Source organism: Elephas maximus, chromosome X (genome assembly GCF_024166365.1).
Source record: "Elephas maximus indicus isolate mEleMax1 chromosome X, mEleMax1 primary haplotype, whole genome shotgun sequence".
Taxonomy (NCBI): domain Eukaryota; kingdom Metazoa; phylum Chordata; class Mammalia; order Proboscidea; family Elephantidae; genus Elephas; species Elephas maximus.
In genome coordinates, this window is record NC_064846.1 from 129,861,379 (window position 1) to 129,888,030 (window position 26,652).

Consider the following 26,652-nt stretch of genomic DNA (forward strand, 5'->3'; position numbering starts at 1 on the left):
TTCCAACTGATTTTTTTTCTTCCATATAAATAATAGTGCAGAAATACAAGCTTTTAAAAGCAGCTCCCTTACCTAATAGGGATAGATAGGTTCAGACATAGTTCCATCCCATCTGTAAAACCAAAGCCCAAGTCCACAATGTCTTTTATGTGACAAAGGCAACTTTTTATTCCCTGGAGTAGAGTGGCTACTGTGGGCCTGTCCTAGACTCCTCAGCCCATACTCTTGGTCTCAGGTCACATCTGTGGTCCCTCACTAGGAACTGGCCTTGGTCATAGGGTCCTGCTTCACTCAAGGTAACATCCCCTCTCAGGGGATGGCTGATGAAGGGATACAGATTCTAGATTCCTTTGCCTCAATGGAAAACAACTCTGAAGGGCCCTCCCAGCTCCCCATTAGGATCTACTGAGGCTTCAGTTGCAATTACCTCGTAACTCAGCTTTTCTCCTGCTTCAACCTGCCTTCCTCACCCACCCCCTTAGGTGTATTTCCTGAGAACTGTTCCCAATAAGCTTTCTGCCCAGACTCTGCATTTCAGAGTCTGCTTCCAGAGAACTCACGCTAAGATAAGGAGTTAACTAGCATACAGAAAGGCCAAGTCTTTTACCCCTGGCCATCACAATAGGCAAAAAATAGGCAGCAATGGCAACCAAATTCATAAATCATGTAATGCTGCCATGAAAAAAATATCCTTAGAGGTTATCTAGTGCAACCCACTCCTTTTCTAGATGGGGAATCTGAGGCAGAGAACCTCAAGGTATTTGCTGAAGGTATCATAGCTAGTTAGGTAAGAAAACCTGAGTCAGAATCCAGATCTTCTGCGGCTCAGTCAGGCAGATTACAATATTCTACCACTTTAATCACTTCCCAGGAAACCTCAGCAACATGTGAGAATCAAACCAAACTTTGAGAATCTGGAGTCAATACCAAGTGGCTTTGGAAGCCTATCCTCCGTGGACAATGCCTCACTGAGACCTCCTGCTCTAAAAAGCCATTTAACCTTCTGACCATCCACTGAATAGAAAAGTCAGGGCTGAATCATGGTGGTAGTACACTTTATTAACAAACAAAACAGTACCATAGGGAGAATCTCACTTTAATGGCAAAACACACACATGTAGAACTGGTGCAATTTCAGACATAAAATACTAGGCGTCGAGTTCACAAGCAAACTAAACATAGTTCACAATCCTTCAATATTTTTTCTTCAATGTAGTATAAGATCTTACTTAACAGTTAAGTGTGACCAAAAAAAAAAAAAAAAAGGTTAACTTTTAAGATCTATTTCTCAGTCTTACTGTGGAGTGAGGCAGATTCAGCCTTCAGAACTGTGAAGTGGATGTCCTAACAGGCCAGGCCCTATTAATTTCTTAAAACAACTTTAGTTTCTCTGGTTTGGACAAAAAGACCTATGGCATCTTCATGTTAGACAACCTCATATACGATAGTTCTCTGTTCCAATTTCATGTCTAGGCACACCCGAACTCGCATTTATTTTGATACCAAATCTGAAGCTTCACAGGGTTGATCTAACTAGGATAAACTGGTTTTCTAAATCTTTAAGACAGTAAATCACACGCCCAGAAGTTTCTCAACATTTAAGACTTAACTATGTTAACAACCTGATTACTATTAAAACTGTTGCCAGTTCAGAAGTTTAAATCAGGATTTTTCAGAAGGTGTGTCAGGGCTGAGTTAATCAGTACATGAACAGAAACAACTGAAAAGGATTAGGAATGAGATTTCTCAAAGTACTTTGCTAATATACAGCAACTCCTTATATACTGGAGTGCACCCAAGACATTACCCAAACTCCCAAGTTAGTGAAAAATCCTGCCCTTTGCTCTTAGGAAAGGCGATGCTTTGGAAGACCTTAAGTCCTCATAGGTCTTAAGGTCTAGTGGCTTAATTTTGGGCTTACGATAAGATTAATGATGCAATAAACTTGGTTGACTGGTTTCATCTGGCAATCATTAATTTCCATTAAATAAAAAAAGGAAATTAGGGCAAGAGGTATTGGGAAATGGATATGAAATAAAACACTGAAAATGGGCTAACATAGAAGGAGCAGTAGGCTTATCAGCTATAAAACAACTTTGGGACATTCAGTACAGAGGCAAACACAAATGGTATCATAAAAGTATAAAATAATTGAGGCACATAATGATTAACCTGAATAATAAAGATATGAATCTAGTTTATTTAATAATGTATGGAAATATGTCCATCAAAATTTGTATTTAAAATTCTTGGCACATAAAAGAGTAAGCTTCAGTTATCTAGAAATTCCATTTAAAATGAAATGCCTCACTCATCAAGGATGCAAGGTTTTACTGCATATATACCACATGTGTACCCAAACCTACTGAATCTTCTCAACTGCTTTATTTGATCCCATTTCTGTTGATTTTTTCCAGATATTTATATTAAAGAAGAATTTTATGGCTGGAACATCTGGAAGGGATTTTTAGAAACCTGACAATTTTTAAATGGGGAGATAAGAGGTGGGCATTATTCTGGGCTCACATTACTCCTGGGATAGAGAACATAGTCTTCATATATAAAACCACTATTTCATGTCTCTTATAAAATTAAATAACTAAAGCAAGTGAGGTTAAACTATAGAACCCTCAGTTTCCTTTCTATATTTGATCATTGCAACAAATAATCAGAAATTTCTTATGTGTGTTTTAGTACTTGAGAGAAATTGGCATGTTAATATTTCCTCAAAGGTTACCATGTTGAAGACATCCAAACCCAAATCAAACTCAGCACCGTCGAGTCGATTCCGACTCATAGTGACCCTATAGGACAGAGTAGAACTGCCCCATAGAGTTTCCAAGGAGCGCCTGGGTGGATTTGAACTGCCAATCCTTTGGTTAGCAGCCGTAGTACTTAACCACTATGCCACCAGGGTTTCTGCTGAAGACATATTTAAGTTAAAATTATCTGCCCACTTCTACTATAGCCATTAAAAAAATGAAAAAAATATATGCCACCAGGGGCCTTCAGATAGCCAGGATTTACCTGAAAAAAGGACAATACTGCTTTCCTGAAATGGGTATAGAATGTTACCATGGACAATGAGGGAACTGATGTCCAGCCACCTTCCATGAGGAAGAGAATATACCTGCTGCAGTTGGTCTCATGCAAAGATAGAGAGGTCTCCTGGGGGCCAGTCCTGGCACTATTTTACTCTGCTCACCTGGGGGCCTAAAGACCCAGGAAGTCAATTTAAGCATTCCAACTTAGGAAACACTTTATGAAGCAAAAGAGGAAAACATACAAATAAGCTGACGTTAAGACTGAATGTCTAGAAAATTCACAGGAATTAGAAGTGGTCAGGATATTCCCGAGGTGGCAGCCCACAAGATGTCCTCCTACTTGGTCTGAGGGTCTGGTAGGACCCCACCTCCAAATGCTTTTAAGTACTATTCCTAGATCCAAAGTGGAGGCTGCTCACCCCAGGAAGCTTGGAGCCTCCAGGCTCTGTACCAACGCATCACCATTTCCTCAGGACTAGGAAAAGCACTCACAGGCTAGGCCTTTAAACCTACTCAGCCTTTACAGAGAGAAAGTTTAATGCTTTATTTCTGAAATCATTAGGTATTTTGCGTTAATGGAGAGAAAAAACAGGACACAGAAATAGTTTCTGATGAGCACTTTAACTTCGTGAAATGAAGATATCGCTCACAAGGTTTTATTCTATCAGCAACGCGAATTATTTTACACAGACTAGTAAGAGATGTAACTTGGTCTTACTGACATGAATTAGGTGATTCTTTTGGTGGTTTTTACTTTAAAATTGATGGAAACTAAATCGATGGGTTAAATCTAGTGCATTTAAAGATGGTCCAAGTAACTGCCTTTGATTTGCCAGTATTTTCCTTGTTAGAAGGAAGGCCGGGGAAAGGGCAGCATAAAGCGTGAGAATGCAGCTTCAGGGGCGGTTCAGCAGTTTGCATTTGTACACCACAACACACATGGCAGTTATTGATGTTGAAAAGCCAATGATCTTCAGCAGGCCTGCCACTGAAGGCAGGTTCCTTTCCCAGAAGGAGTGGGTGATCTCAATAGATGGTACATCCTAGATGAATGAACACATAATATTAGCAGAAATCTCTTGTATTGACACGGAGGAGTGAAACATATCTGTAGAAATAGCACATGGATAGCTAGACTTACAATTGAATCACAGGCCAGTAGAAGAGAGATGAAATTGGAGTTTTATATTTGGTTACTGGTCTATGGAGACAGAGCCACCAAACGTACCTGTGATTCCGGTTCTGGGACCCAGATGTCTTTCTTTGCTACCTTCCCCAGAGCATTCAAGATCTGAAAGAAAGTGATCATGGTATTACGAAATGAGGCTCTGTGGTTTTGACAGATTCAAGGATCTGCTGGACATGGAGAAGCCCCAGGAGTGAGGGGCAGAGAAGTAGACAGATTCTATCAGGGTCAAGAACTAGAAAGACCAGATGCCAGCAGCACTGCTGTGACTCAGGAGCGAGAGGGACTTGGTTTCCTCCTTACCTCTCTAGCTGCCCTTTCCCCGGCCTCGACTGCTCCTTCCATGTACCCGCTCCACTGTGTGGCTGTCTCAGTTCCAGCAAAGTAAATCTTGCCCACTGGTTGTCGAATCACCCTTGAAGGGAACAGACAAGTCACACTGAGTTCCCTGGGAAGGTGCTCAGGGTGAATGAGTTAATCACTGCTTTTGTTTATCCCACAGAAGACATGGAAACTCAAATTGTTTAAAAACCACCCGCAAAGTTCAGCTGAAGGTGAAAAGCTACTTCCTGTTTCCTGGGCCTGCATCCCAGGATCTGAACTTTCAAGCCAGATGGACTCAAGCTGTCAGATCATCAATCACTAAAGGTGATGCTGACCTTTTTCAAGCCAGCCAAATTGTAATATAAGCACATGCACTGAATCTATAATCAGATTTATTTGCTGTGTGCTTCCTGTCTGAGGTCCATTCTGCTCCCTACGCTGTGTCATGCCTGCCTTGACGAGAGCCTCGTCCATCACAAGATCACATCTGACTGCAGATCCCAACCCTGCAGGCCCTCCCAGTGTCAGGAGTACCTGGAGTGGGGGTGGGGAAAAAGGGGAGATGAATTGTCATTTCTGGCAGAGGAGAGACCTGAGGGGTTATATGGGTCTGTCTCCTTAAAAATAGCCTCTATATTGTTAGCTTCCATAAACTTATCTGGGGACTGGATGAGGACAGGGGAATTGTCTTCTTACAAAGAGGTCTTGGCAAAGAGAACCAAGAAAGGGCTGGGCTGAGTGGGCAACTGTCCCCTCCTACCTTCTCAGATTTGCCTCCTGCCATGTCTGCAGTCACTTTTATGAAATCTCCCAAGATGTATACTCCCACCCCAAAGGCCTTCACCTAAACCCCCGGTCACCCCTTTTTCCAATTCAGGAATTCTTACTTTCATCTATTGCTGATCCTAGTCATATCTTTTAGACTTCTACTTTGATTCTAGAGCTAAACCAATAAATCAATCCTGTTATCACTACCAAAGGCTATTTGACTCAATTAAGAAAAAAGGATCTTTAAAAAGCTAATATAGGGAAAAACCCACTGCCGTCGAGTTCCTTGTCTTCCTTCTCTGTGGACAAATTTGACCTTGAGGTAACTTTCTAGCTTTTCTCCTCTGGAAATCTGATAAAGGTATATTGTATCTATGTTACTATACAACATTGCTAATGCTAAAAATGAGCTCCTGCCCCCATTGATAAATTGCATCTGGGCTGGGAGGTCTGTAAAAGATGTAAATGTAAATACCTGGCATGAGGGCATCTTTTGGGGGCTTCCCTGAGTGTGGTGACTCTTGTAACTGGGTATGTCCCTTGTAGGGACACTGGATGCTATGCCTATGAGACTGCTACAAGAGGTAATGGCTCCGAAGGGTGATGGGGCTTCTAAACCAAGGTGGACCTCCCCTGCCCCCTGTGTGGATTTCATTCCCTCACACTTTAACTGTATACAGTGAGGTCTCCTCCCACTGAAGAGGAACATTTGTTGCTGCTCTGTTCACAAGATGTCTTTATACTATATCCTTCTGAGTAGACGGGTACCAAGTAGTTACGTGAGATTTATGTCTAGTTGAGCTCAAGAAGGCCCCTTGGTGGACACTGCAGGCTGCTTCCTTTTCACATGTACTGCTGACGTCTCAAATCCTCTCCAGTGTTCAGCTATTGTTATAGGTACTGACAATAAGTACATACTTAAGTATCTATGGACATCCACTGATATACAAACTATGAAAGATATTAGAAATAGGAATGATGACTACTATTTATAATAGAAATAAGAATGATGACTACTATTTCACTGAACTTTGATTATCTTTTAAATATGGTTCATGGCTTTTGTTAATCAGTGTAGTATTTTGACAGTACCTTCCATATTGAGTCATGATCCCAGGGGGGAAGTAAGCTGTATAGCAGCCCCCAGAGTACTGCTCCTCACACCAGTTCTTCTCTTCATAGTGCACGGGCTGCAGTTGAGTGGGGAGAAAATTCCAAAGGGAAAAAAAGCTGAAATGCTGCCAGTCAACAAGGAAGGCTTTTGTGCATTTTACTTTAATAAAAAGTTCACACTACAAAAAAAGAAGAAGTCCCTGAACTCATTTGAGGGGAAACATGATAGCGCCAAGTAATGGCCTTTTGTGAGGTACCAAGTGATAAGAGATGTACAATTTTGTTTTTCTCAATCTGGTACACATGGAGTATTCCATTATCTGGAAGAAAGGACATCTTTATATGGATTTTAAGGTCTTGGAATCAACTTGACAGCAACGGTTTTTTTTTTGGGGGGGGGGTTATACCTAAACCTACAGGAAGCCCCATCAACAAATAACAAAATATACATCCCCATCTACTCAGGCACTACTGCTGAGCAAATGGTGGGAGGGAGGAAAGAGATGTTAAGCACACTTGTCTGAGAAACGTTTTTTTCACAATCACTTCTCTAAGCAGTAAAAATGAATGATGGGAATCCTGCTAAAAAGTGGACAAGATGAAAAATGCGACATAAGAGAATCTTCTTTGATTTCTCTAACACACTTTGAAGGTTTATTATTTGTAAAATTCACAGATAATGCCCTGACAGGGCATTTAGAAATAATTTCATTCTCATAATTTCTTTTAGTAGTGGACTCAAGCACTGAAATTCCTTAAATGAGTTGTGAACCGAGTCTACAGAAGGAAAAAATTAGTATGGGAAGAGAATCTAGATTCTGCCTATTTTGTTCAAAAAAAAAAAATTTGTTTAGGTATATACTATTGTGCCTTCACTAACAAATGATGATATATCTGGAATTTTATTTTGTAGCAGCCAGTTGACACTGACCAGAGGGCAGAATCTCTGTTCCAGGGAACCTATTTTACCCAAACTTAAGATAATACCTGCAGCTCCAGGCACTAACTACAATTGGCTGCAGGTTATCAGTGAGCATTACAGCCCAAAGGAACCCCTTTATCAGAAATTCGATGCATGTCATCAGCTTTTAAAAGCCTTTTGCAATAGCTGTAGTTAATCCTTCAAGTTAAGCATGTCCCTTTATACCCTCTTCATAAGACAGTCAAGAAACCAGACTGTCTTGCTTTACCACTTAGAGTAAACACAGCAGAACCTGCTGTGTTTGTAAAGCTTACTTGTAAAGCTTCTTGGGATCCCAGTACTTTGGCATAGAGCTCACAGATTTTCCTCTTCCTATGAGAAAGAACAACAAAAAATAAATGCTAAGGAAGTAATAACTGGTGGGTATAGAATAAATACAGTCAGCTCCGGGGCTCCTGCCACACAGCCAAATTTATTAAGGAAAAATTAAAATCAATGGCCTTCTGTAGCTACACAAAACATACAGTTCCACTAATTTCTGCACTCAAATTAACCCTCTTTAATGCAGTCATTTGATTTGAAGATTTAACACATTTTTTTTTTACACTATGCCTCTCTCACTAATCAATGAGATATCTGAGATTAAAATGGGGAAAATGAGATTAAATCAAACTTAGTTTTAGGAAGTGATTCTAAGTCACTTTTCTGGAATCTGTAGAATTCAGAAATTTCTATTTTTGAGCGCTGGTGGTGCAGTGGTTAAGATCTACAGCTGCTAACCAAACGGTGGGCAGTTCAAATCCACGAGGCCCACCTAGGAAGCCCTATGGGGAAGTTCTACTCTGTCCTATAGGGTTGCTATGAGTTGGAATCCATTCGAAGGCAATGGGTTTGGTTTCTGACAGTTAAGTATGAAGGTGGGGGTCTTCTAACAACCCTACACTGGGTTCTAGATATATATGAACATGTAAAGCTCATTTAATCTTTTAAGCATAGTGTAAGATATGCCATGCTAGGAAAGGACTATGGTCAATACCCGTCTAGTAACCTTGCACATGGTAGCATGGTCTATAAAGCACGGTACTCCAAAGGGCATTAGGTGGGTGGGTACAATGCGTTCTGTGATGTTACCTTAAACACAGTCTTTGGTTCCCCTCCTAATTCGTTATTTAAATGACTAGCACAGAACAGGGCACATATTAGGTCTTAAACATTAGTAGCTTAATTTATCTAAGCCCTTTTTGAAACAAGATACATTTTAAACTCACAACCACTCTTTTGTGTGTGTGTCCGTGTGTTATGAGTTTTATTTAAGTCTAGTTGAATCAGGGTTGGGGGAGTTGGGATAACTACTCTTGGCTAAATAAAAAAGTTCTAACTTACTAAAATCACCCATTTTAGAAATTAATGGTTCTATAAAAAAAAATTTTATTATTTCAAGATTTGTTTGAACAGGTTCACACAGATCCACATGTACTTTTCATATTTACCTTCTTTATTCTTCATATAGTTTAAATATTGAAAGTGCTCCAAAATATTTGATAAAGGCTAATAACCAACTGGAAACATATTTGCTAAGAAATATGGCAAAGGGTTTAATTTAAATCTGTAAACAAGCATAAAAGCTGAAGAGACAAGTGGCCAAAAATATGTGTATGTGTGTGAGAGCAGGGTCAGGCTTAGTAGTAACAGAAGAAGTACATTAAAAAAGATAAAATTTTACATTGACAATTACCTTAGAAAGAGGTTTTTAAAACATATCCCCAATTTCTCTGAATAATATGGAACAAAATAAAAACCTTATAAATTTACCCAAATCCTCACTTACACCATTTACATAACTCCCAGAACTTCTTATGCCTATAGAACATTAAGTCAGGAGGAGGAAATGAAATTATAAAATGTTGCTTACTGCTACCATTTTATCATGGAAGGTTTTAAGGGAGAGACAAATGCTATTCCTGATATGATGTCACACAACATTTTTAGGTGGGTATTTAGATTCCAGAACAGTCAGGAAAAGTTTAATTTCCTTCAAAGAGCTGTTTATGCTACAGTTAAAAAATCATAAAGGAAAGAAAGAACTGGAAGAAATTTCAAGACTGCTGTCTGTGTCTGTTTGTCTCTATCTAATCCAAGACACTTACTTCAGAGATGAGGAAACTAAGGCTCTGTGAGCTGAAGAGATTCATCTGACATTGTTCAGCTAATTTAGCAGGGTCAAGGTTCTACTCTTCTTGAGTATCCTGCCCATAGTAGGTGTGCAATAAATATTTGTTAAATCAAAATCAATCTTTAGCCTAGTATGGTACTCTTTTTCCTACACTATGAAGAGATGACTCATTCTTACCTACTTCACATGGGTGTTAGAAGGAATAATTCAGACGTTTTGTGTCAATAAGAAAATAAAAGTATTAATCATTATTCTGAAAAATTTAATGGTGCTTAGCTGATTTTCATACCTTTATACTTATTAAAACAAAGTAAAACCTAAAATCCAATTCACACTTAACTACACTGTAGTTAATTTTTCATTCATAAATGATAAAACCAATTGCAATAGAAATATGTCAGTATTTACTGTATTTCATATTATTAGATGAGTCAAGGGCATGTCTGCACAAATACATCAGGAAATTATTTTCCCCTTACTTTCCTCCCTTTAAAGTCTAAGTTTTGGAAGAGATTTTTAAGAGAAGGTTGTTGGAGCAATATACTGATTGATTAATTTGGCCCTAAAAATAACATAATTTGAACACTGGCCAAAAGACATCACCATGCAAATCATCTTGCAGTTGAATTTATCCTGGTCTCTAAATCTGAAGCTTATCATAATTACCTTAAAAGCTTATTAAAAAATACATATATTCAGGTCCCATCCCATAATCTACAGAAAAATATATTTTCAAAACATTTTTTGGAAGATTTTGATGCAGTCAGTTCTGGGAACTGCTACTCTAGTCAATGACATGCTGAGAGTTCTAAGGAATTGTGAGAAGTTCAGCCACTGTGTAGAAACAACCAGTGTCTACATCTAGGGTGCTGTTTATTTTACTAAAAAAGGGGGGAGGGACAGGAAATCCAAGAGAAAATGTCAAGCTTAAAGCGGTGTTAATTAAAGAGTATGCATGAGAGGTGACTCCTGACTTTGTCCCAAGCCAGCTGTGGATCCTTGGACAAACCACTTCCTGTCACTGGACCCCAAACTTCCCCTCTATTGAGTGAGTAGGTGGACATTAAAATAGTTCCCTTCCTGACATCAAGTCTCATGGTGGCTCAAATAAACAAATCTGTGTACAAATGTGGGAACTCTTCTGTAGTCTTTTCCTGACTTGCAAAATCATCAAAGTAACTTTTTCAAAGCAAGAGCTTGCTAATACATTTGCTGTTTAATTTACTCTGCTTAGAACCTGTTAGAAATAAGTAGGCCTTTGTGTGTACTAAAAACCAGTTGCCTTCAAGTTGACCCCAACTCATGGTGATCCCAGTGTGTCAGAGTAAAACTGTGCTCCATAGGATTTTTAATGGTTGATTTTTTTAAGGTAGATCACTTTTTGAAAGTAGGCCCTTCTTTGAAGGTGCTTTGGGATGGGTTTGAACCTTCCACCTTTCTGTTAGTAGCCAAGTGCGTTAACAGTTTGCACCACCAGGGACTCTTTTGTGTATTAGTCCTCTTCAAAGGTTAGCTAGCAGAGGATTTTTTTTCTAAAATGGGAAGAGCCCTGGTGGCACAGTGGTTAAGAGCTCAGCTGCTAACCAAAAGGTCAGCAGTTCAAATGCACCAACTGCTCCTTGGAAACCCTATGGGGCAGTTCTACTCTCTCCTATAGAATCGCTATGAGTTGGAATTGACTCGAGAGCAACGAGTTTTTTTTTTTTCCTAAAGTAAGAAAAAAAAAAAGAAGGCCTGGAAATTCCCAGAGGCCTCCCCCAACAGTCAAACGACTCTGATATTAAAAGGCTTGCCCTTCTAGGTAAGATTTTATTTGAGCAAAGAATTCCAAGGCAAAACAAAACAAATTCAGCAAGGCAGAAAGAAAAAAAGGGAAAAAGAAAGAGAAGAATGCCACAGTTCTAAAATAACTGTTTTATACTAGGAAGCTTTCAGGAAAGCGGACATCAGTGATGGGTCCCAGATAATCAGTGGGGATTACTTTTACGTGCACACGTTGCTACAGTTAAAACACATACAGATCGATATGCTTAGCACACAATACATGTCAGAGAACCTTTGAAAAGGCATAATGGCCTTGCAAGGGGATCAGGACTTGGTCTCTAAAACTCTTTCCACAGTTAATGTTTTCTATGAATTTTCTCCATCCATCTTACAGGGAAACCTGACCTCTATATTATAGAATGAACACAAATATGGAAAATTAATGTGTGTATAGAGCAAGGACTGGGTCAAGGGGGTCATAGCAAATACAAAAAGGGTATTTTGTTGGGATTTTGAGAATTTTTTTTTTAATGAATTACTTGCTTTTTCAAAAAAAATTTTTTTTTATTATTACTGCTGTTAGTGCAATTAACATAATGTCAAGCTAACCCTTTATATGTTTTTCAGATGTAAATTCTTACCTTATTTCTTTATGGAGTTTAGCGAATCGATGAGATTTTCGGGCAAGGATAAAGCTGAGGAGAGAGGTTACATTTGAATTGTCAGTTTATAGCTGCACATCGTAAGAGTCCCCGTTTGTCTCTGAAGTGTTCTTGCCTCCACCTACTCAGCATTAATGAACTCTCTTCAGGCCCTCCCAGTATTTCCCTCTCTGTGAGCAAATCCATGCTGTCGTCAGTCTGCCTCTGTGTCCAAAAGGCTCTGAAATGGCAAGTCACCTCTTAAGTCTATATTTTATCCCCAAAGTTTACCACAGTTTTTGGCATACAGTAGGAAACCAAATGTTGGATGCTGCATTATTTGCCTTCTGCCAGATACTTGATAAAAGCTGGAAAACAAATGTAAGTGCACGCCTACAGTGGATGCCAGGGTGTGCCACTCAGATGCCCATTCAGGACAAAGGCAATCGAATCGGGTCCCTTAGCTGAAAGCTGAATTCTTTCCTGGCAATTGCATTTGTGGCAGAGATCTGCTTTGTTCAAGGTCCCACCCTTTCCCAGGGGTAGTCCTCACCCAGTGATTGGCCCTGGGGTGGGGTGGGTACAAAGGCCCATCCCCTTGCCTCAGTTAAGGACAACTCTGAAGGGTCATCCTAGTTCCACACCCCCTCATGGACTGCTGAGACTTTGTTGGGACAACAGTGCAGTTTAACTTTCTCCCTCTGGCCAATCCTGCTCCCCTTTCTCTCTCTCACAGGTGGTGAATCTGTGAGCACTTCCCAATAAACCTCCTGCACCCTAATCTCCACCTCAAGTCCATTTCCTGGGAAAGTGACTAAACACAGTCCGGAAATTGAGTTAAGTCAGTACAACTCCATTATAATCTGTCGGCATCTTGTAATCAAACATTCTCGTTGTTGATAGGTGGCACTGAGTTGGTTCCGACTCATAAAAACCCTGTGTACAAAAGAGTGCCACGGCTGCTAACCAAGAGGTCAGCAGTTCAAATCCGCCAGGCGCTCCTTGGAAACTCTATGGGGCAGTTCTACTCTGTCCTATAGGGTCGCTATGAGTCGGAATTGACTCGACAGCAGTGGGGTTTTTTTTTTTTTAGAATAGAATGAAAACGCTACCCGGTCCTGCACCATCCTCACAAATGTTGTTATGCCTGGGCTCATTGTTGCAGCCACTGTGTCAATCCATCTTGTTGAGGGTCTTCCTCTTTTTTGCTAACCCTCTACTTTACCAAACATGATGTCCTTCCCAGGGACTGGTCCCTTCTGATAACAAGTCCAAAGTACTCGAGGTGAAGTCTTGCCATCCTCACTTCTAAGGAATATTCTGGTTGTACTTCTTCCAAGACAGATTTGTTCTTTCTTCTGGCAGTCCATGGTATATTCAATATTCTCCACCAACGCCATACTTCAGAGGTGTCAATTCTTCTTCGGTCTTCCTTATTCACTGTCCAGCTTTTGCATGCATATGAGACAATTGAAAATATCATGGCTTGGGTCAGGCACACCTTAGTCTTCAAGGTGACATCTTTGCTTCCTAATATTTTAGAGAGGTCTTCTGCGGCAGATTTGCCCAACGCAATACATCCTCTGATATCCACTCCCCTGTTTTTTTCATTGTGCTTTAGGTGAAAGTTTACAGCTCAAGTTAATTTCTAATACAAAATTTATATACATATTGTTATATAATCCTAGCTGCAATCCATATAAATGTGACAGCACACTCCCCTTTTCCACCCAGCCTTTTCTGTGTCCATTCAACCAGCTCCTGTCCCTCTCTGCCTTCTCATCCCACCTCTGGACAGGAGCTGCCCATTTAGTCTCATATATCTACTTGAACTAAGAAGTACATTCTTTACGACTACTATGTTTTATAGTCCAGTCTAGTCTTTGTCTGAAGAGTTGACTTCTGGAATGGTTTTAGTCTAGATTAACAGAGAGTCCAGGGGGTCATGTCTTCTGGGGTTCCTCTGGTCACAGTCAGACAATTAAGTCTGGTCTTTTTATGTGAATTTTAATTCTGCAACACACTTTTTTCCTGCTCTGTCAGGGACTCTCTGTTGTGTTCCTTGACAAGGCAGTCACTGGTGGTAGCCAGGCACCATCTAGTTCTTCCAGTCTCAGGCTGATGGAGTCTCTGGTTTATGTGGACCTTTTGTCTCTTGGGCTAACATTTTCCTTGCGTCTTTGGTGTTCTTCATTTTGGATGTTCTGTCCTTCACTGAAAGTAGTATACTGAAGTCTCTCACTATTATTGTGGAGCTGTCTATCTCTCTCTTCAATGCTTTTAGAGTTTGTTTTATGTATTTTGGAGCCCTGTCGCTGGGTGTGTAAATATTTATTACGGTTATGTCCTCCTGGTGTACTGACCCTCTAACCATTATATAGTGTCCTTCCTTATCCTTTGTGGTGGATTTTGCCTTAAAGTCTATTTTGTCAGAGATTAATATTGCCACTCCTGCTCTTTTTTTTATTGTTTCCTTGATATATACATATTTCCATTCTTTGAGTTTTTGTTTGTGTCTTTGAGTCTAAGGCATGTCTCTTGTAAGCAACGTATAGAAGGATTGTGTTTTTTAATCCATTCTGCCACTCTCTGTCTCTTTATTGGTGCATTTAGTCCATTTACATTCAGCATAATTATTAATAGGTATGAGTTTAGTGCTATCATTCTAATGTTTTGTGTGTGTGGCATGCTGTTGACAGTTTCTTTGTTCCACTTAATTTTCTGTGCTGAGTCATTTTTCTTTATGTATTTTCATCGTTGTTGATTTTATATTTGCTGAGTCTTTATTTTTTCTTTTTTCTTTTGATGTGTAGGATTGTTAGTTTCCTTTGTGGTTACCTCAGTATTTACCTCTATTTTTCTAAGTTTAAGCCAATCTTTTATTTCTTTATAACACCTTGACTTCCTCTCTATATGAAAGTTCTGTGAGTACATTATTTAGTTCCTTTTTTTGTTTTAATGTTGTCATCTTTTACATATCAACTTCTCTGTTTCCCTATTTTCAGTGTTTTAGCTTTATTTTTTTTACTTCCCTGTCTGGGCTGGTATCTGCTTGGTCTGTCCTGTGTTCTAGTCTTGGGTTGTTATCTGATGTTATTGATTGTCTAATCAGAGGACTCTCTTTAGTGTTTCTTGTAATTTTGGTTTGGTTTTTACAAATCCCCTAAACTTCTGTTTTTCTGGAAATGCTCTAATTTTGCCATCATATATGAGAGACAGTTTTGTTGGGTATATAATTCTTGGCAAGAAATTTTTTTCCTTCAGGGCTTTATATATGTCATCCCATTGCCTTCTTGCCTGCATGGTTTCGAGTAGTCAGAGGTTATTCTTATTTACTCTCCTGAAATGGTTGAAAGTTGACTATTCTTTTTGGTACAGTGACTCTGTGCATTCTTTCCATCTTCTTATGATGCTTCCTGTGCTGTTCAATATTCTGCCATCAATTCCTTCAATATTGCAACTAGAAGTTTGAATTTTTTTTTTCTTCAGTTCTTTCAGCTTGAGAAATGCTGACAGTGTTCTTTCCCTTTTGGTTTTCTAACTCCAGGTCTCTGCACAGTTCATTATAATACTTTACTTTGTCTTCCTGAGCCACCCTTTGAAATCTTTTCTTCGGCTCTTTTTTACATCATCATTTTTTCCATTTGCTTTAGCTACTCTACATTCAAAAGGAAGTTTCAGAGACTCTTCTACACTGATATCACTAATTGCATGTATATTTTAAAGAATTGAATAGTGACATGAAGTCCTTAATTATACTGTTACTAGAAAGCTTTCAAAAAATCCAAATAAGCTAACAGACAATGAAATTGTTTTCCATCAAAAAAAAGTTTTAAAATTGTATTAATTTTGTTTTAGGCAAGAAAGACAAGTACATCAGGACTTAAAATACAAGGGCTGAAAATGGATACTTCCCTTCCTGCCCCAATTAACTGTTCCTCAATTCAATTGGTAATTCCTTTAGGACTACTATTTGAAAGAATCCTGGGAGGCAAAGATACAAAAGGTATGTGTGCTAATCCAGAGAACAGTATTTCAGAGGAAGCTGCAGATTACTGATTTAAGAAATTCTGAATTACTGAACTTTATGGGATATACTCATAATTTTGCCTAATTTAACATATGTTACAGCTTGCTATTAACGATTTTAGTTAAATTTTGGTTTTTGCAAGAATTACTAATTTTAGATTTATTCAGTGTTTAAATGAAAACGAACATATGATGAAAGATTAAAATACTTCATCTGGAAACCTTTTTAGTCAACTCATCTTGCATGGTTTTTACAGCTCCTTTTTCAAAAGTCTGGCTATTTCTGTCAAATCTCAAATCACAAATGACATAACCTCTTTTATGTAACTATATGGACAAATATTCTTTAACTATCTTTGGTGTTTTATTGAGGAAATTCACACACTGGCTTTTGTGTTGGGTACATGTTACAGTTCTAAAGTACAAGGTCCTTTACAGTTTCCAAAAGGTGCTGGTTATCACAAACACAGTGCTGGGCAATTACCATCCCTATTTTTTTTTTTTTTTATCTTCAAGGCTTTTATAAAGAGCAAAGAGCAGGGTGGAGGCATTTGTCCATATAAAATAGATAAGAATATTTCTTTCTACCAAAAAAAAAAAAAAAGCATTGCCACTGAGTTGATTCTGACTCATAGTGACCCTACAGGACAGAGTAGACTGCCTCATAAGGTTTCCAAGGAGCAGCTGGTGGATTCGAACTGCTGAGCTTTTTGGGGGGAGGGGTGGGGGTTAGCAGCCGAGCTCTTAACCACTGTGCCACCAGGGCTCCTTCTAGGAACTACCTAAATAATGCCATTAATATCTATCTGGAAGGGTTCTGCTATACAATGTCCTAGTTATAAAGCCAAAGAAAGAACAGAAAGGCAGGTACCACTATTATCTAATTCCCAGGACAAGAAGAACATCAATGTTCTTCCATCCATAGTTACATTGGTCTTGACTGATATTTTCTGAAAACTTAAACCTCAATCTCCTGCTTCCCTTTGGCATAAAGTAGGTGGTGTCAAAATGCCAAAGCAACCTGTATCCTTTCTTGCCCAATGGGTTTAGAGGTGAAAAGGATGTGTTGTTTCTATGGTCATTATGTTGTAAGTCTTTGCAGGCAGGCTGGTGTTATTTCCTACATTTTACAGAATGTCTTGTTAGCATAGCAGTGTCACAGCTGCTTTGTAAGTCCCTTGAGACATGGGTCTGCTACTTTGTGCTTGTAATTTTCCTTCAGTAATTCAATGCTCATGAGCTCAACTTACCCTCTGCCCCTGAAAAAGACATGAGGTATGCATTTCCCAGGGGTGGAGGAAAAAACTACTGACCTCCTCAAGTCACTTGCCTGCTACAGAAGCTGTGCTCTTTTGTGGCGTTATGGAGAACAAATAGCCCCTTTATTTGTATGGTTTTTGAGGGGGGCTAAAAGGCTTTTTTTTTTTTAAAGGCAGGGCAACTGGGAGGCTGTGTCACTGCTTAGCAATTCTTTTGTGACGGTCTCACTTCCTTCTCTGGATCCCTAATCCCCAAAGGACAGAGATGGGAGGAAAGGGATAGAGCTCTCCCCCTCCATAAACAGAACTATGCCCTAGACCAGCCTGCACTTCAGACAGAGGGGAAGGAACGCAATGCTGGTCAAGGAGAGCTGCATAGTGACCTAATGGAAAAAGTGCCATCCACTCAGGCCTGGCTTGACTTAGAAGTGTGACTCCTAACCGGCCATCCATCTTATCTCTCAGGGGATCTACCATTTGCTATTTAGCAGATGTTTGCAATGGAGAAAAGGATAAAGCCTAGAAACCCTAAATTCTGAAGGTTTTACAGGATAAAACGGTCAGTTCTCATTCCAGAATGATTGTGGACATTCTGCCTCTAAGCAGGGTTGTCTACCATACTGCCTGTCTAGATGCTTTTTTACTCTATCCTCGACATGTAAGTTTATGGGGGAAAATGGTGTTCATTTTAGTAAAGTTTCCTAGGATTCCTGTGTCACATATAAAACATTACTGCACTACTTTAGTACATGAAAATATGATATATTTTATAAGGTGGTTGTGTCATTGCTTTAGCTTGATGCCAAAAAAGTATTCTCTGCCAGCACCCACACCAGTACCCCAACATAATTTGGAAAATGCAAAGTGCCCAATTCTCACATACCCCATGATGGCAGGCAGCGATCCATCTGGTTTGGTGTCATCCAGGGTTATTGATATTGGGGCTTCTTCATCTTCAATGATCATGCAGCCACAGTAATCTTAGCCAGGAGAAAATCAATAGTAGAATGAGACCAACCTCTTCAGAGATTTAAGGGTAAACACACACACACACACACACACAATTTTGCTATGAAGAAGGCAAATCTTAAACTTTTTCCTCCAACCCAAAAGTTATTTCCTATTAAGCACACACTCATTATACAAGGATGTCTATTCACCCACACACATGGAAAATGATCCATGTCTGTGATCTTTACATAAAGGGCTGATGACCAATACATGAGAAAAATGATACGATGGCTCTCGAGTTCTGGAATACATGGGAAAAGAGAGGGGATATGTCAAAGGGAATTGCCTCCACCCATGGAATGTGTGGTAGGAAGGAATCCTGTGAACATGAACAGAAGGCTTATTAACAGTATCCCCTGTATCCTGAGAGTCTACTATGTCCCAGTCTCTGTCTCATTTACTGCTTGTAACACTCTGCACAGTAGGTATTACTGTCACCATTTTACATGAAAAGACTTTTTTTCTATTTCCACGGTGCCCCTTTGCCTCACTTTGTTCATGAAGAGTAAGTGGCAGGACGTAAGTGAGGAGCCAGGGTAATGGAGGCCCTGCGGTAGGGGTGATCTCTTCCTTCTCCCCATTGCCAACATGTGGTCTTGGGATCATTTTGTGTTGCAAGGAGTTATGAGGAAATCAACGGACTAAGATTTCTGACCCTTTCTCTTTACCAATTTGAAAACACTTATCTTTTTCTTTTCAGTGCTTGACACAATGTTCTTAAAGAGTGTGTTTCCTGCATGTAATACAGTTTAAATATGAACAAGAGCAGCCTACCCTTCTTCTTCCAAAAGGCTTCCCTGTAATACATCATGCACTTAATGATAGACCCCATCGGAAGACGCTGAATTAATTGGTTTCTTTCTGATGGAAGTTCCGGTCTGAAGTGGATCTTAGAAGTCAAGGGTGGCGGGATGGCACTAATTACGTATCTGCACTAAAATACACAGACACACAAAAAAAAAAACACTTCAAACTGTGAGTCTTTGAAGAAGGGCTGAAATATTCTTATCATTTGGAATGACGCGGAGCAGCAATAACATACAAGATGAGACAACTGTCGGTAAACAAAACAGAACACGGCAAGTCAACTGAGGGTGATAACTGGAAGACTGAGTCAGAAACAGGCCAGCAGTAATTCTGCCACTGCTTGGATTCTATTTGGTTAAAAGCTGTTAGAAGACACAATGCCTATTCAATATATACTTTTAACTAAATTAAGTTACCTCGTAGACTTCATGATTTAACGTCTCTATGATGATATTTTCGCCCGACTGATCAATAGAGCTGACAGGGCACCTCAGCTTCACTCGTTCCCCAAGAAGATCCATTATCCGCTCGCTCACCTGACCAGATCCGCCCACAAACTTCCGTTCCTACAGAAGGAGGCAAGAAGGAAAGTAAATTTATTGAAGCCCAAGAAAGGAAAATCATAATATTTGCCACTGCTCAGAACAATCTCCAGAAAGGCACCTCTACTCTCTGCAAACTTAACTGTTGGATTCTTCATTAGTACAGAGGCAGAGTTGGCCAAGGCACTTCAATTATCATTCTCTGCATGGCTTCCAGCAATGAAAAGCCATCGCTAGTTTATAAAATTATAGAACCAGAGGAAAAGTTCACCTATACCATTGCCAGTGGCACCTAACCAAATGACAATAGCAACAAGCCTTGGGCTTTGAATGCCCAGGAGTGCGGTGCATGGAGGGAGGCCTGTGAAAAGGGAGAGTGCTGCACTTCTCCCAGGGGATGCAGTTTCTGACTATCCTTATCTTCTCATAGCCATGGGCTATGGTTGTCTAGGAAGGTAAAGATGGAGACAGCACCATATTATACACAATGCTACTCTAAGATAACAGTTCAGGGTGTTCTCAGGGAGAGTCGACTCTACTAGTCATCACCAAATGATGTTCTAGAAAGGAATCTCAGATCTCAAGTACTCTTGTACAAAAATGTCTAGGAGTTTCACTGCAGAGGCAGAGGAGTGAAGGCTAAGTGCCTGCTTGTCCCTTCAGATACTGTGAATTGGTTCCCTTGAGTAGTCCTCTAAGGCCATGAGTGCTCTGCCCCACTGTGATCTGCTACACTCACCATGGATACAGTTCCAAATTAATCTAAGAAGGTAGGGCCTTAATACAGTGCATTTTGGAAGAATGGGGGAATATTTTTAGCCTGTTGTAGAAGATTTTTTGAAAGGTAAGGAAAGCATGTAGATAGACTGAGGCACATCCCAACATTTGACAAGTAGGTACCACAATCATGCTCCCCTGACAACCTTGCATGAGAAGATACCTTTATTACTGGTTATTGTTTTAATGACACCATCAAGGTTCTTCATAAAATCATTCCTAAAACAGTTCAAACTTAAATTCACCATTTGTTCTTCCTCAAGAAACTAGAATCATTTAATTTACAATGTGACCTATGTTTTCCAAGAGTTACTTTAGATTTTGGTATAGTGGAAAGACCATGAATTATTTCTATCTTGTTCATTGACTACCCCCTTGTGTCTAGTATTTGTTGAATAAAATTATTAAAAGGTAAATCCAAATTATTTATAAAGATATGATAATGGTTTGAGATTTGTAATCTGAACTGTGCTTTCCAAAAGGTCAAGTAGGTTTTGGCTGGAAGTATTCCAGCTACTCTGAATAAAGGATAAAAACAAAAAAGCCCAGTAGCCATTGAATCAATTCCAACTCATGGTGACCCCCATATGTGCTCCATGGGGTTTTCAAGGCTGTCATCTTTTGGAAGCAGATTGCCAGGCCTTTCTTCTGAGGTGCCTCTGGATGGGTTTGAACCACTAACCTTTCAGTTAATAGTTGAGTGCATAACTGTTTTGCCACTCAAGGACTCCAAATGAAGGCTACAAATACCAAATACCAGTCAAGATGCCTCAGAAAGTAAAATATAAGTTAAAAGGTACAATGTAGAATTTCTGCCTGTAAGTACAGGCACAATAAAGAGAATGCAACTGTCCTGCATTTGGGTAAGGGCCAAATGGCCAATAAACCTTGGGGCCACAAGAACAACTGGGGGGCTTCTGGAGATCTCCTAAGGAAAGGAATAGTGAGTCCACTTAGTGGAGACTTTAGACCTTGCATTATACACACTTGGAATTCCGGGATACAGAGAACAAAGCAGAGCGTAAATAAACTGCTACTAATTAAATCTTATCCCACGCAGACAAAATACTCCTAGAAAAGATATACCCACTCTCTTTGGGTAAGGGACAGCCTCAAAACAAAGAATTTCAGAATCTGGCAAATCGGGAAATTAGGATTCTGGCTTCACTGTTGCTTTGCTGGGTGTCCAGCCAAAGTCCACTGGCTTTGCTGACCAAATGAGCTCAATCATTAGTAATGGAAGTGGTATGGAAGCCACATAAAAGCAAGTGGCAGTAAAAGTTACAAATCCAAAATATAGAATCGACTATTGAAAGAGTGGCTAATTCATTTAAGTGTGAATTAGAAGGAAGGCCAATTACTTCCATTCTACAACAGATAACCTAAAAGAATAACTCTGAGAAAAAAAAAATGGGACAAAAGCCTTATATCTGAAACAGAGATGCCTTAAATGTAATAATCTTAAAAGTACTAGAATTTAGAGGGAATTGGTTTATTTTAGGAATTGAGCTTCCCCTACATAAATAGGCTAACTTATTACCTACTACCTAAAGTAAATAACTTAATTTCCAAAACCTAATTAATTCCAAATCAAACATTCTTTAGCTGTAAACTTATTTTCAAGAAAATGAATTGATAAAGCTTTTTTTTTTTTCAGAAAGGTTTTTTGAGAGCATTTCAAGCTGTTAATTATTTGTGTTTCAAAATACTGAAGCAATTATTAAAGTACTGCTTGGGGTGAGGGCAAGATTACAAATTAAGTTAGAATTTCAGCATGAGCACTTCGTACCTGGCCCCCGTTGGTAATCGAGAAGATTCGAGTGGTGCCCCCGCACTGCTTCACGTACCACAAGAACCACAAGGCAGAGACTTCATGGGGCTCGGAGGTCACGTTGATGTTCACGAAGAGATAAGCAAACTGCCTAGCCGTCCTGTTCACAGAACAAGAATGGGAAGTCAGGCACAAATACATACATGCTTAACAGGATCATATGTTTTAGAAACACAAGTTTATACGTTTAGAGTATTTCTATTGCCTTTGAAAAAAGCTCATGGGCTCAGTTTCTGAAGGAATGCATTTTTTAACTCTTGGAGATAATACAGTTTTCCCTTGCTTTTAAGAAGTTATGGGTTACCTCCAAATCTGCTATTCCCAGTGCAGTCTAAGAGAGCAATATGGTTGTCTGTGGTCATTTGGGATATTTACTCCCACTCATTTTAACACCCATACTCTCCTCTCCATCTCCATTGCCCTGAGTTCAGGCTACTACTGTGCCTCATCTGCACTGCAACAATGATGGCTCCTAACTGGTCATCCTACATCCCCTCTTGTATCCTTCTCCACACTACAACCAAAGACATCTTTTCAAAGTGCAAAACTCATCAGTCCTCCGCTTAAAACCCTTCAGTGGCTTCCTATGGAAAAAGGTCAATATCTTAGATGTGGCCAATAAATCTTGCACCTTCTGCCCAATCCTCCAGCCTCCCCTTACACCACTTGCCCACATCATTTCTGTGGTGCAAGTATACCGTCCATTCAGTCGCTAAAACATGCCAATTTCCTTCCTATTTCAGGGCGTTTGTATAAGCTGTACCCTATTCCAGGCAGAGAGAACTTTTTTATTCTCTCTGCCTGGAAGGTACCACCCTCCCACACCATCCGCCCTTCCCTGTCTTCCCCAGCCACTGTGCCTTAGTGCTTAGTTGACTAACTCTAACTCTTTAGGTTTCAACGTAATGATGGCTTTGTCAAGGGAACCTTCCTTTATGCACACCAGGTCGGGTTCCCCTTGTTGCGGGCAATATCCTAGCATTAGTTAATTATGTGTTCAACATCAGTCTCACCTGCTAGAAGAATATCAATTGCATGAAAGAGGGGGCCATGCCTAACAAGTTCACCACTGGCCCTCAGTGCCTGCATATAGCAGGCACAAAAGAAATACATGCTGACTCAATGAATAAACTGTAAGTAACTAAACTAATAACATGGATTCTAATTTAAAACATCATGTAGTTTACATTTTTAAATTAATACAGACTAGCTTTCCTCCAATTTCATATTTTTCTACATCTATCTAGAATTTTTTTTTTATCTAGATAGAATTACTTTTTAAATCTCTTTCTAAACTGTTTCTATAGCTGATGTTTTTATGAGTATACAATTACTCATTTTATTGCAGATCATATAACCCTTTCATTGAAAGTTCTACTTCATTCACCTACTTTTATTTCTAAGTTGCAGACAGATCCATTTTATGCTCAAACCTGCTCTTAAGTATCTACAGTGCCTTCAAAGTTGTTACTAACTACAAGAGCATTAAGTTTTCCCTTTTTTTCTTATAAGTTACTAAGACAAACACTACAGCTCAATACAGATATGATAGGAAAGGAAGACAAAAAGTAAACTTTAAATAGCCCCGTCTACTTTGTCCAGCAGATTTTATCGATGAGATCTTTCATTGTCATCTTGTCCCACTTTTCGGCGTGTGGGGCATCCCAGGGTGCATCAGCTGGAATCTGCAGAGAAAGAAGGTCCCGCATTCATGTGTGATGACCGTCCACTGCCCCTCAGAGAGGCCCTCATGAGAACCTCTGAAAACCAGTTTCTATGTGTCTATGTTGGAAAGTGTGATTGGCATGGACTTCTATTTATAGATGGTGGGGGAGGGTAGCTCCCTGGGTTCTATACCTTAAAACTGTTGCCAATAATAATACTTATTATGTAATTATATAAAATGTCTATATACTTATATATAAATAAAAAATAATATTAATGACATTGATTATTATTTTAAAAGCTAACCCCTATTTTAGGTCCCTGATTCAAGTTAAAGAGAGCAACATTATAGAGACTGAAACTAAGTAAAAAAGCTTTGGAAAAGCAAGTCTTCCTCTCCTTTTCTATCTAAGTGCAATCATGCATGGATAAGAAGACTGTAAGTACAAATACCTGGCGAAAATACTTCACATAAATTCTAAATGGTATGCAGGTGAAGCACACACACATTTGTATCAAATAGATATATGATTTTGAATCCCAGTTCCATTACTGTGTGGTTTTGGGTAAATTACATAACCTCTTGGCACTTCATTTTCCTTATCTGCAAAGTGGTAATACTTGCAGCATTGTTGTGAGCATAAGAAATGACACATATCAATGCCCACAGCAATATTCCCTCCACTGTAGAAGCATATTAAGCAGCTGTTACTGTTATTTCAGTAACGGGTCATGTGCAAGCTGAATACGCATTTTACCTCCTTCCCCATGTTATCCATTGTCCGCCACAGATTGTTGTAATCCAGATATGCAATCGGGTTCCACACTGGAGGAAAGGCACCCCGAAATGGATAAGTTTTCCCCTAGAACATAAAAGCAAAGGGAATACACTGAAATGGACAACAGTTTAAATTTGGATGGCATTCTAAAACCAAAAGCCAACCAACCAAAGATTTTCAAAGTAACAGGATCTTCTACTGTGTCAGAGGCATCACTTCTGAGGGAAAGTGAATATATTTTATTTATACATGCCCTAAATTTCAGTAAGATTAGCAGAATTTCCCCAGTGTCATGTTATACCATGCCACACCCATTGCTGTTGAGTTGAATCTGACTCATAGTGACCCTATAGGACAGAGTAGAGCTGTCTCATAGCGTTTCAAAGCAGCACTTGGTGGATCTGAACTGCAGTTAGTCCCTTTTAACTTAGAGGAAATAATAGCTTTGAACTTACCTCTACTTAGAAAAAGAATAAAGGTAGGTCATCCTAGTATCTAATACAGATGCTACAATATTCTCAACTCCTGAGTTCCTATCGAATCTCTTTGAAGAATGTTCCCAGGAGAAAGCAAGATGATAATGTAGAGGACTATCTTTAGACCACATACAGGACATGAATGGCAAAGTGGAACATCTGTGACTGTGTTTTAAAGTTCACACTGGCTAAATAAAGACTGGCTAGACTACGGACTATGCCAGAAATAAAAATATTAGAAACACAGAACAATGGATATTTGCCATTTTTGACTCCCCAGCATCCATCGCCCTTTCTTAGTGGTATCCTGGTTTCTTTTGGGGAAACTGCCTTTCCTCCTCCTCTTTGTACAGCCATGTAGGTAGGATGTTTCTGGGTACCATCTCCCATTACAGAAGGTGAGGGGCCAACCAAATCCTCCTACCCCTCTTCCCCCACTTTAGCTACTGGTACAGCCAGGCTGTGAGCCTGTGATCTGAGCTTGGCCAATCACACATTCTCAGAAAACTCTAACCCAGAAGTGGGTCACCCAAGGATAGAAGAAAGATAACTGTGAGCTCCTCTTCCTGGTGGCAGCATGGTGAGCAGCTTCTTCCTGCTACAAAGGCCATGGCTGTGATTCTTGCCCCTAGCTGCTCAGAGCTCTCCTAGTCTCTGCCCATTCTTAAGTATGGTCCTTCAGCCTCACGTCAATTCTGTGGGCTCTCTGACATCCTTTCAATAATTTTCCTCTTCTTAGCCCAAGCTGATTTATGTTGCTTGATACTAAGAACTCTAACTCATAGACAGCTAATTATTAGTGAGCACTTACTTCATTTCAGTTGTGTAACAGGCACTGTGCTAAGCAAAAGCAGGGGTAGGGGTGGTGGGTGAATCCTTAGGAAAAGAGACCAGGTCTAGGTAGTTTCTAAGGCCTTATTTGCTAATTTAATTCCTTTGCTTTAAAAATAAAACTTCTTTGTAAACCTTTAAAAGGTCTTATAAACATCTAGTAAATCTACTAATATAATTTTGCATGAAAATTTGATTTCTTAATTGAATAAATATGTGTAGAAAGCTTACTCTACTGTGAGCACTGCATAATATTAAGAGTCATGTTGGATTAAAAAAAGGGGGTTGGGGGAGAGGGGCTAAAGCAAAACTCCTGACCATCAAGCCAGGGACACATGACATAACAGCATGTATGAATGTGCACACACACACCCACGCCTACACAGTAAGAATCTATGGGAGCCATTAAGTGACAAAGAAGTAATTTTCCCTCCCACAGCAGCAAATTCAAATAACCTTGGCAGATTATGTGATCTGATTTCTCATCTGAAAACGCTATGCTCTAATACAACTGTTCAAGACTCCAAATCCTTTATCATCATCACCACTACCATCAATCACCACCATTATCACTACCATTCACTGAGATCTTGCTCCATGCCTGGCACTGGTCTAAGTTCTTCATATGCATTATCTCATGTAATGCTCACTCCAACCCTGTGGAGGCAAGCACTGTTATTACTCCTGTTTTATAAATGAGCAAACCAAAG

General features: G+C 39.6%; 1 protein-coding gene across 1 annotated transcript in view; it reads right to left on the bottom strand.

Annotated features, from left to right (window-relative positions):
• Positions 1-1,044: 1,044 nt before the first annotated feature.
• Positions 1,045-26,652, bottom strand: part of MAOA (monoamine oxidase A) — a 61,842-nt gene continuing 36,234 nt past the window's right edge. The window contains exons 4-15 of the mRNA XM_049871276.1: positions 24,615-24,719; positions 23,785-23,876; positions 22,150-22,291; positions 19,458-19,607; positions 19,009-19,168; positions 18,107-18,203; positions 11,936-11,989; positions 7,672-7,729; positions 6,415-6,512; positions 4,534-4,645; positions 4,273-4,335; positions 1,045-4,087 (exon numbers count right to left, since the gene is read on the bottom strand). Of these exons, the coding sequence (XP_049727233.1) occupies positions 3,941-4,087; positions 4,273-4,335; positions 4,534-4,645; positions 6,415-6,512; positions 7,672-7,729; positions 11,936-11,989; positions 18,107-18,203; positions 19,009-19,168; positions 19,458-19,607; positions 22,150-22,291; positions 23,785-23,876; positions 24,615-24,719 (1,278 nt within the window). The 3' untranslated portion in view covers positions 1,045-3,940. The remainder of the gene's footprint in view (positions 4,088-4,272; positions 4,336-4,533; positions 4,646-6,414; positions 6,513-7,671; positions 7,730-11,935; positions 11,990-18,106; positions 18,204-19,008; positions 19,169-19,457; positions 19,608-22,149; positions 22,292-23,784; positions 23,877-24,614; positions 24,720-26,652) is intronic.